At 37.7% G+C, this 12,079-nt stretch overlaps 1 protein-coding gene across 1 annotated transcript in view; it reads right to left on the reverse strand.

The window, feature by feature from the left end:
• Positions 1-12,079, reverse strand: part of LOC136240877 (inactive tyrosine-protein kinase 7-like) — a 41,916-nt gene that overhangs the window by 23,262 nt on the left and 6,575 nt on the right. Inside the window, exons 3-8 of the mRNA XM_066031945.1 lie at positions 10,973-11,278; positions 10,589-10,915; positions 1,174-1,422; positions 962-1,121; positions 768-913; positions 419-718 (exon numbers count right to left, since the gene is read on the reverse strand). Of these exons, the coding sequence (XP_065888017.1) occupies positions 419-718; positions 768-913; positions 962-1,121; positions 1,174-1,422; positions 10,589-10,915; positions 10,973-11,278 (1,488 nt within the window). The remainder of the gene's footprint in view (positions 1-418; positions 719-767; positions 914-961; positions 1,122-1,173; positions 1,423-10,588; positions 10,916-10,972; positions 11,279-12,079) is intronic.

Genomic DNA, 12,079 nt, shown 5'->3' on the forward strand with positions numbered 1-12,079 from the left:
AAACTTGTAACATGTCCTTCATACTGTACATATTGAAATACACTGGGTAAAATGCACATGCTACGTAAATAATAAATTAAGTAAGTGTTAATAACTTCATCAATACAAGTCTAAAACCTATGCAACATCGGATTTACCTAAAGTCAGAATATGTTATCTATAATATGGGCACTATTAGATACATATAGTGTATTATAGATATCTAGAGACCAAACAAAAATGTCCTGATTTTTCCAGATCAGTTGATATGCTATTGGGACAATTAAAAAGTACACAGGTGCCCTCGTTTAATTAAGTATGCAGCCAACCCTGATGACAAATATCACAAATCTTCATATTATTGTTTACAAGTAGCTAAAAACATGAGGTAGGTGCACTTTAGTTTTCCATGCTTCTATGCCAAAAAGGTCAGACTTACCACACACAGAAAACGTGTCTGCAGCAGTAGCAGCTTTTTCCGTTCCATTAACAATGTTAGTAGCAGTACAACCATATCTATCAGCATCATCATTAATGACATTGTTTATTATTAGGATGTTATCCATCACTGTGTATTTACTGTCAGTTGTTATAGTTACCCTGTCATCATTACCACCACTCCTAAACCATTGAATAGTTGGTGTGGGTACTCCAGTAACTGAACAAGTCAAGTTGGTATTCTCATTTCTAATGATACAACTATCACCAACACCCTTTACTTCTGTAACTGCAGCTGGTACTGTGGGGATCACATGATACAAGTGGTGAGATCATGTGATCTATCTAACCTTCCAAGAGATGAGTGAAGGATGGTTGGATGGTACCAGCTCTGTTGGTAATAACTGCACTATACTGGCCTGAATCACTTGTAGTAAAATTGATCACTCTGAGTTCTAGTAGGTAAGTGACTGGACATGCTGTAGTGCTGTATTGTCTGTATGGAGAGCATTAAATGGAATATGCATTGAACAGTAATTGTTACCTCATTGTAAACATCTGCCTATCTGATGAATCAAAGCTGACACCATTTAGTTGCCAATCAACTGATGGCATAGGATCAGCACTAACCTCAATAAAGATATCAAGGTTACCATACTCAGGTACCGTACCATCACCAGACATGTTTACTACCACTGGTGCAGCTATAGGAGGATAAGTGACATGTTGTACTTTCCATAACTGAGACACACTCACCAGGATCTCTCACAGTTATCGTCCAGGAGGCAGTGACAACACCATGAATATTCTCAACAAAACACTGGTATGCTCCACTGTCAGTAACACTAACACTAGTTAACATTCCATCAGTCACTGACAACATGTTTGTGTTTACACGGTAGGATATTGAAGGAGCAGGTAAGCCAGTAACTACACATGGTATAGCAATGGAGTCACCAGTATACATTGTGATGTCATCAGGAGATGAGGTGATCATTGGAGAATCTGTAGAGAATAACAATACTTAAATAACTCTACTGTATGGAAATATACCATAAATCTTTTATATTTTTAATAGCTAGGATATTAACCAACTGTAAAGCTTTTGCTACTTGTTTACTTTTATTTTTCTTACATATTTTCTTTCTTACATATCTACATTTTTGTCGTCTCTGAGTGCCAGTACCAGAGCCATCTAACTAAAGTTCCTTTTGCTTGAAACTTTTCTTTGACAGGTGCTGCCTCTGTCACACTATTATTAGTGAATTTGTACAGGTAATCACATGCACACATTTGAGTTTGAGTACAATTGTTCCCTAATTTCACAAAAGTGTGTGATTGTATACTAATCACATAGTGACAACCCTTCATGCTTTGTAGTGCACATGTATCTAGTTCTGTGTGGCCATTAACCCTCTAACTGGTGATTGTACACCCTCTAACCGTCAGGTTTTCTAGCAGAGCATACCATGGACGGAAAATGTAACTGTAATAGCCACCTGTATGAATATTCACTTAGTAACTATGTGGCCGGATCTGCGAAAACTCAACACAATCGTGCAAGCCTAAATTTACAGTATAAAGCCAATGGTGAAAACTTGCATGTAATAAAAATTTTTGAATGCTTTGTTCTTAGTGAAGAAAGGGCCTAACAATAAAAACCTGATTTGCAGTAGACGCAAGGATACGAACAATAGGCGTGTTTGTTTACATCATGTCGAAACAATATTATGTGATTAATCTAACTGAAAAACTTAACCAATAATTGATTCCCTACTCATGGTGAACACGATGGTGCAATTTCAACTTGACGTGTCATTCTGCTCATAAGTTACAACCATTTTAGTAAAGGCCTGTAATTTATTTTCCCTATACTTGCTGTATAAATCAATCTTTCTTGAGCTGCTACTTTGTAGGGTTGCAACTCCAAAAGTTATTAGCATATGAGGCTGAAATTTAGCCAGAGCGTGCACATGGCTAAGTAGATCATATAAATTATTTAATAAACAGGAATTCAGGTTCTTGCAGATCCAGTCACATATATCACAATGCTCCCTATGATATAAGGAACTGGATCAAGGAATTTTGTTTAGCACAGCGTTAACCACAAAATTATTATTAAACAATAAAATCACAAAAATGATAAAATCAGCTGCAAAAACAATCCCATCTCTACAAACTAGTTGAGAGTATCTAATTCATTGGTAAAGCGATTCACATCAAACCCAGTTTACACCAAAAGTAGCTTGTAATGTTATAGATTGTCTTCCTTCATTCCTCTTAATGATAGACATGATTAACAACTCAAACAACTAATAAAACAGTCTTCTTTCATGACAAGACATTTTCTGTACTTTTGTAACTCTTCACGAGAGATCCATTTATCCCAGTTACCAGGGTGTGAGGACTTCAGGTTAAGTACACTGCATCATTAAACGTACAGTAAGAGCTGTAGTGATGTCAAAATTTACTAAGCGCATAAGTTATTATCTGCCATATGGTGGTTGTGACACTTAGAAGATAAAAGGCTTCTTTATCTAATTGGCTACTTATGATATCATTAATTGTTACACTTGAATGGCAAAAATTCTGATTGGTTACTAAAAATGTCAATACTTGTCATACAGTACAACAGTAACTGTATAGTAGGGACCACAAAGGAGTAGGCATGGCCCACGAAATAATATCACCCAAAAACCAGCCTTAATTTTCCCTGACAACAATGAGGCAGTATTGGTTAGGTAAAACTAAGCCAAAACAAGCTTTCAGATAGACCCGAAACGCTTTCAACAAGTTGCTACGGAACTTAAAAATTTTTATTCGACGGAATTTTCTACTGACAGTAAGTAACTGACTGACTGACTGATGCCTACCGCAGTACGTACAATGCATTCTTCATGGACTTACCAGTGGCCTTCTTTGTGTCCAATTCATCTTTGCTGACAGCGAAAGGCATTGATTTGGCGGTAGCACATGATAGCTTCGCTTCATAATGGAAATCGTCCGTATTTTCATAGTAGCTATTTTGATTGTAGAGGTGCTTTTCAAACAGTTCTTGATTGTACTGCTGTGTAATGGGTTGAACATAGCCGACAGTGAAGCGTAATGGATATTTCACTTTTCAGACGATAATTAATATAATCGGGGCGCGTGGCACTATTAATTTCTTTTGGTATGCATGGAATGTAGAGGTGCTTTACGAACAGTTCTTGGTTCGAATGCTATGTAACGGGTTGAACATACGTAGCTGACAACGAAGCGTAATGGATACTTCACTTTTCAGACGATAATTTATATAGCTGAGGCACGCGGTGCCATTTCAGATGTGGGTTCACCAGTCATAATAAAATTATTTACAAAAAAAGTTAACAAACAAGTACACAAAAAAATTTGCTACGCTAGTTGAAAATTCTAAATTTTTTTCGTGTACTTGTTAACCCTTAAACACGCATAACCCTATATATATATATAGGCAAGTACGCATGGCTGTAAACAAAGTTCTATAACTTTCGAAGCATACCTCCTATGGCTAAGCAATTTACTTCATTCTACTCATAATGTAGAAAGTGTTACAACGATACCTAAGGCTTTCCCCTTTGTGCTAAAGCACGATGCCAGAACTTGCAGTGTAATCAACTTTTCATTTAATAAACACACAAAACCTTTACATATCTTTACAAAATGATCCATAACTTGGTGGCGTTTGTTCCAATCGACGTCTAATAAGATTTGTTCACTTCAGCATTAAATTTCGCATTAGGCCATACAAAGCTCACGTGATTAAGCCCACAATTGAAGTTAAACACGTGGTGAGAAGCTTGGTTGATGGATAACACTAGTCACCATTGTTCTTCGCTTCATAACAAGTAAGTCTCCACTGTTAGGCCATGAAAAGTTAACTGTATGTTTCTGGTTCCCTTCCTGGTAATTATTTTTTTTTTTTGCTGAATGAATTGCACAATCATCATACAATAATTTATAATATTATATATCTGTTGAAAGTTTTCATGTCTTGTAAACACTTTTTTCTTATAAAGATGCACTAACTTTACACATCAACTTCGTTTCCCCTGTAACCTGCTAAGTCCATGTACTGCTGTAGTGTACCACATCAAAAAAAAAAAGAAAAAAAAAGAAGCTTAGTCACCTGGTAAATTTTGGGGAATTGGTAGTACCAGAAACATATAATTAACAAGGTGTTTATTTAACCTTCCCCAAGTAGCCCAGTAAATAGACTTTTGATCAACGTGTAGTTTTAGGCTAAGTGAGTTGAGCTACTCCACCTAATGTCACCATGAATGTGTGAAATGTGTAAACATGCATTCCCTAAAAGTTTCATGTGGGTTTAAGGGTTAAAGGTTAATTGGTTTAATTACAACACAAACCATGTAATTTGGCACGCCTACTATTAGAAACACTAATGAAGTTAAACACGTATTGTAGTATGGCGAACTGTGATTATCGCTGTATTAATTACCAGACATGGGGCCAAGTACATTTGAAAGTACTTAAGTAAAGTACAAGTACTTTTGAATTTTCCAAGTACAAGTACTCTGGCGACAATCAAGAGAGTACTTAAGTAAAGTACAAGTGCATGCTGGAAGTACTCAAGTAAAGTATAAGTACATTTTGTTGTAGCAAAATATATCTAATCAAAAACAGCCAAGCTGTAAAAAAAGGTGCGGCCCCCAAAAAGGCCATGGTGAAAAAAGATGTGAAATCCAAGGTGGCGGCCAAGAAATGGCTGTGATGGTAGGTTAATGGTTACATTTTAATAACAACAATTCAGGTGAATTTGGTGCCAAGACCAAGCGGCACAAAATTTACCTGAATTGTCGTTATTAAAATGTAACCATTAACCTACCATCACAGCCATTTCTTGGCCGCCACCTTGGATTTCACATCTTTTTTCACCATGGCCTTTTTGGGGGCCGCACCTTTTTTTACAGCTTGGCTGTTTTTGATTAGATATCACTTTTTTTTGTATTTGTATACTGCAAAGCCGGCCTATGGCTGGCTTTGGGGCTTTTTAAACCAATGTGTTTTTTTCTTTACTACAGGAAGAAGAAAAGAACTTAAAGAAGAATTTTAGTACTTCAATTATTTTTGATTTTATTAGTAATTATACAAATTATATACATATATTTATTAAATGCCCATTATTCCCCACAGGATATTTTTTTGCAGCTGATCTCTCTACTGGGTGACTTGAAATATAGCTGAACTATATACAGGATGGTTTCTTTGTAGCTGAACTCTCTACAAGGTAACCTCTTCTAGCTGGTCTCTCTACAGGGTATTTTGTTTCTAGCTGAACTCTCTACAGGTGATTTGTTTGCAGCTAAACTCTCTACATGGTGGTGTCTTTGTAGCCGAACTCTCTACATGATGGTTTCTTTGTAGCTGAACTCTCTATAAGGTGACTTCGTCTAGCTGAACTCTCTACAGGGTGATTTTTTGTAGCTGAACTCTCTGTAGGGTGATTTGTTTGCAGCTGAACTCTCTACATGATGGTTTCTTTGTAGCTGAACTCTCTACAAGGTAACCTCTTCTAGCTGGTCTCTCTACAGGGTATTTTGTTTCTAGCTGAACTCTCTACATGTGATTTGTTTGCAGCTAAACTCTCTACATGGTGGTGTCTTTGTAGCCGAACTCTCTACATGATGGTTTCTTTGTAGCTGAACTCTCTATAAGGTGACTTCGTCTAGCTGAACTCTCTACAGGGTGATTTTTTGTAGCTGAACTCTCTGTAGGGTGATTTGTTTGCAGCTGAACTCTCTACATGATGGTTTCTTTGTAGCTGAACTCTCTACAAGGTGACTTCGTCCAGCTGATCTCTCTACGGGGTGATTTGTTTCTAGCTGAACTCTCTACAGGTGATTTGTTTGCAGCTAAACTCTCTACTAGGTGGTTTCTTTGTAGCTGAACTGTCTACATGATGGTTTCTTTGTAGCTGAACTCTCTACAAAGTAACTTCTTCTCTACAGGGTGATTTGTTGTAGTTGAATTCTCTACAAGGTAGTTTGTATGGGGCTGAACTCTCTACATGGCGGTTTCTTTGTAGCTGAACTCTTTACAGAGTGATTTGTTTGCAGCTGAACTCTCTACATGATGGTTTCTTTGTAACTGAACACTCTACAAGGTGACTTCTTCTAGCTGATCTTTCTACAGGGTGAATTGTTGTAGCTGAACTATCTACAAGGTAACTTCTTCTAGCTGATCTCTATAAAGGGTAATTTGTTTGTAGTTGAATTCTGTACAGGTGGTTTCTTTGTAGCTGAACTCTGTACATGATGGTTTCTTTGTAGCTGAACTCTTTACAAGGTGATTTCTTCCAGCTGAACTCTCTACGGGGTAATTTCTTTGTAGCTGAACTCTCTATATGATGGTTTCTTTGTAACTGAACTCTCTACAAGGTAACTTCTTCTAGCTGATCTTTCTACTGGGTGATTTGTTTGCAGCTGAACTCTCTACATGGTGGTTTCTTTGTTGCTGATCTCTCTACAGGGTGATTTGTTTGTAACTGAACTCTGTACAAGTGCGTTTTTGTGGGTGATCTCACTGCAGGTTGATTTGTTTGTAGCTGAACTCACTAAAGGGTGATTTTGCTTGTAGCTGAACTCCTTGCATTGTATCTAGTTTCTAGCTGATCTCTCTACAGGGTGATTTGTTTGTAGCTGATCTCTCTACAAGTTGATTTGTGTGTAGCTGATCTCTCTGCAGGTTGATTAATTTGCAGCCGATCTCTCTACAAGGTAATTTGTTTGTAGCTGAACTGTCTGTAAAGTGATTTATTTGTAGCTGATCTCTCTGCAGGTTGATTTGTTTTAGCTGAACTCTCTACAGGGTGATTTACTTGTAGCTGAACTCCTTACATTGTGTCTGGTTTCTAGATGATCTTTCTACAGGGTGATTTGTTTGTAGCTGATCTCTCTACAAGTTGATTTGTGTGTAGCTGATCTTTCTACTGGTTGATTTGTTTGTAGCCGATCTCTCTACAGGTAATCTGTTTGTAGCTGAACTCTCTATAAGGTGATTTGTTTGTAGCTGATCTCTCTGCAGGTTGATTTGTTTTAGCTGAACTCTCTACAGGTTGATTGCTTGTAGCTGAACTCCTTACATTGTGTGTAGTTTCTAGCTGATCTCTCTACAGGGTGATTTGTGGGTAGCTGATCTCTCTGCAGGTTGATTTGTTTGTAGCCGATCTATCTACAGGTAATCTGTTTGTAGCTGAACTCTCTATAAGGTGATTTGTTTGTAGCTGATCTCTCTGCAGGTTGATTTATTTTAGCTGAACTCTCTACAGGTTGATTGCTTGTAGTTGAACTCCTTACATTGTGTCTAGTTTCTAGCTGATGTCTCTACAGGGTGATTTGTTTGTAGCTGAACTCTCTTCAGGGTGATTTGTTTCTAGCTGATCTCTCTACAGGTAGATTTGTGTTGATTTGTTCATTGCTGATCGCTCTAAAGGTTGATTTGTTGCAGCTGAACACCCTGCAAAGTGTTTTGTTTGTAGCTGATCACTCTAAAGGGTAATTTGTTTGTAGCTGAACTCTCTCCACAGTGACTTGTGTGTAGCTGAATTCTGTGTAACTGAATTCTCTAGAGAGTGACTTAATTGTAGCTGAATTCTCTACACAGTGCATGACTTGTTTATAGCTGAACTTTCTTCAGTGTGACTTGTAATGTTCTGAATCTCTATAGTGATATATTTGCTTAACTCTCCACATGGTGACTGTCTTCTTGCTGAACTGTCTATAAGATTAACTGTTTGCAGCTGAACTCCCTACAGAATAACTTGTGATGTAATAAAATTCTATAATGGAGTAAATAAATTAGCCGAATGCTCTATTAGGGTGACTGTTCTATTAGAGTATCTCGATCTCGCATTTGCTACACGGAGTTGGCTTTCGAATCATAACTCAGTGGTTTGTAATCCGATTCTTCTGTACTACTGCAAGGACTTTCTATGAAGATTATTCCAGCTATACACCGATTTTCAGCTCATTGCTCTAAGCGGTTTGCCTAGTAGGCGTGAAAACTAATACTTTTTATTCATAAAAATCGATCGCGTAATTGTGACACAGGTTGGGTTTTGTGTCATATCTCCGTGGTCTTTATCTCGATTCCTTTCAAACCACCAAAAGGCACTCCTATGATGGTTACTCCATCTACATAGCAATTTTTAACTCATTCCATGAAGCGGTTTACCCTGTAGGCGTGACAACAAATCGATCTTGTTTTACGCGAATAATCGGTCATAACTCCTGAACCATTCATCGGATTTGTACCAAATTTGATGCTAGGATTTGCCTTTGGACTCCCTTTCTGTGTGCCAAATGTCAAGGCGATCGGAGTACGCGTTTGCTTGTTATAGCAATTTTTGCAAGTGTGCGAAAAGACGAAGAAGAAAAAAAAAACGAAGAAAAAAAACGAAACTTTGGCAGCTCGTATCTCGGAAATGGCTGTAGCGATTTCCTTCAAATTTGGAATGTAGACTCCCTTGGCTGGCGGGCAACTGTGTAGCAAATTTGGTTCCAATCAGATAAGTGATCACCGAGATACAAAGGTGTGAAAATGACGTTTTCGTTCTTCCTGTCAATATACTCACGGTGTGGCGCGCCGGATTCTTGGGCCGCACGACACACTATCGTGTGTCTTGATACTGTTTTCAGTGTATGTATGTAAGTGTATACCTAGTGGGGTTGGTACTTTCAGGTTTTTGTCAACCATTCACTCTCTTAAACTCTTATAATACACTAACTTAAGCAGCAACATTGTTTTTGTTTGCCACAATGCTATGACATTAATCATGGCTACATGACACATAGTAAGGTTAGGGAAGGCACTAGAAGAATTGTACACTGCACCTTCATGCAATTTTGTTACGTACCCACTGTGTACAAACTACGTACAATGTTTGCAGTACTGACAAATACTTAAGTACTCAAGTACATACAAGTACTTAGCAAAGTACTTGAGTATAAGTACAAGTATATTGGGGAAATTAAGAAAGTATTTAAGTAAAGTACAAGTACTTTCAAATCTGTACTTAAGTGTACTTAAGTATAAGTACTCATGTACTTGGCCCCATGTCTGTTAATTACTAAAAACTATGAAAAAAATTCAGAATTTTTTGAAGACAACAATGTTTTTAATAGTGAAACTTTGCCTGGTCTACAGAGTTTTAATAACTTTATCTAATTGGTTTTTGTAATTCTAATTGTAACTGGATTTGCAACATACATAATAGCACAAATCTTAAATGTTACAGTGCAAAGCATTTATTACAATGTGTAAAATTTTAATTCATGTGCATTATTAAAAGATTTGTTTTCACATGCAAAAAGGCTACCTGGATACTATCCTATTAATTTAAAACTGTCATTTTGCTGCAGTAGACTACTAAATAATAGTTAGACGTCAAGAACCAGGGTTCGAGGGCGCTACTAAGGGCCTGAGGGTTTTCTAAATCCCATAGAACCGAGTGGTTCTTGACGTCTAACTTATTTAGACTACAACTCGTTATTGTACCTTGAGTTGACAGCTGCTTGTAAACGAGAACTGTATGGCTAATTACAGGAAACAAGCCCTTTACGCGGTGGGATCTCAGCTCAGCATGGCTGTTGCTACCTGTTTAAATGCCCATGCGTTGCCAATGTTACAGGCGCGTTCTATGTCGGACTCGAGCGACTGGACTACAACTCATTGTCACTGTTGTTGTGCCTTGACAGCTGCTTGTAAACAAGTAATTTAATGTAGTGTTGATTAGTACAAACAAGCCCACTACACCTCCCTCTAATTCAGTACGGCTGTGAGCTGTGAGTGCTGTGAGTGCGAGTACGGCTGTTACTAGCCATTTAAACGCCTGTGCGTTGCCAATGTTACAGGCACGTAATTATCCGTGTTTCGTATCGCCTCAGAGCGTGGTCTCTATTGGACATGAGCGTGGCACTACGAGATTTAGAAACCACATTTTCAGCCACTCAAATTTCAGTATCAAACTTGTTGAGTCAAAGGAAATGTAAACGTTTGTTTACGTCACATTGAAAAGTTAGTGTGCCATTGATCTTCACTAGATACTATACTGCTAGAATATCTAATACATTGACATATGTGTCAACATCCCTAAAGATTCAGCAACAAAATATGCATTAGATAAAGTACTCACCAAACACAGAAATATTAAATGACACAGCACTCAATACAAGAGCAGTTCCTGTAACAAAATCTCGCACTGAACATGTAAATTCTCCAGCATTAGCTTCTTTCACTTCATCAATGAACAAAGTATGACGACGATCAATATTAGTAATAGGAGTTGAAGTTGGTCCTCTCATGTTGGTATCTAGATCTTGAAATCCAGCTCTACTATAAAAATAGTCTAACCTAGTGATATCATTAGCAATAGCCAGACAAACAAGTTCTGCATCAGACCCAATCTGTAACATTATATTCTCTAGTGTGTTATAGATGGTGAGGTTTTCACTGTAACGTTCTAAACAACAAACAACACCCATTAAACAAGTAAATCACAACTACACACACAACTTACCAACTTGTCTTAGTTGATAAGAATAAGGACTATCAATAGTCTCAAAGATCAATCTGTTTACTACATGACATCGATACATATCACCAATATCATCCTCATCAACATTTCCAACAATCAGATCACCAGATGGTAACACCTTGTACTTGTCAGTAGTAGAAATGTCTATTGGTGATGAATCACGTGTCCACTCTACCATTGGAGTTGGGTTGGCGCTTGGAGGGTTACATGGTAACAAAATGTAAGAACCAAGTGTGACATCAACCATGGTGGTGTTTGAGGCAACACCATTCCAGTCATTGCCAAATGCTACAAACAAAAATCAAACACAAACTAACAATGAATATAGCTAACACACAATTGTAGAGTGTGTCACATGTACACTAAGTTTACTTAAATACTATTGAAGAATTATATACTGAAACAAATGACCAAAACATTATCAACTAAAGTTTTAACATGGGCATGAGTCATTTGCCTGATACATACGCACAGGCATGAGTACCACAACTCACCTGCAAGCACCTTAAGCGCCGTTAAAATGAATTATGTAAACCCTTGTTTTTCAGCATCAGCTAAATGTGCGGACGATGTAACAAAGCGTGGCATCATTGTTTTACTTACAATAAACATACCTGGTTAGTGCTAAACTCACTACGCACGAAATAGTGTTTCATTGGATTTTGCCTAGAAAACTAAGCGTTTTTACGAAACTAATTACATCACCTTAATCCTTACACAAAGCATGATCTAAAAATCTAGTTAACCCCACTGAACCCCACCATTTGCTGGTTTTGTGTTGAGACTATTGAGGTTCACGTGATATTTTGAACAGAACTATGCAATTAAGGTAATAGTTTTTAAGTAGCGTCTAAAGCGCTTCCGCCCTCTTCTGGCTACACGGTGTTTAATGCTTGGTGTCTGTTTCCGGCATTAAAATGTTTATAGTCCTGTACATAGGGCAGGTACCAAATGCTAAACTAGCATTCCATGCTCTATTTGCAGGACTGTCTCCACATTAAATGTTTTAATGCCCGAAACAGAGACCAAGCATTAGATTCTATTTAGGCTGTTTTGGGTGGGTAATAAATCTCATATACTCCACCTTGT

This window comes from Dysidea avara, chromosome 1, assembly GCF_963678975.1.
Source record: "Dysidea avara chromosome 1, odDysAvar1.4, whole genome shotgun sequence".
Taxonomy (NCBI): Eukaryota; Metazoa; Porifera; class Demospongiae; order Dictyoceratida; family Dysideidae; genus Dysidea; species Dysidea avara.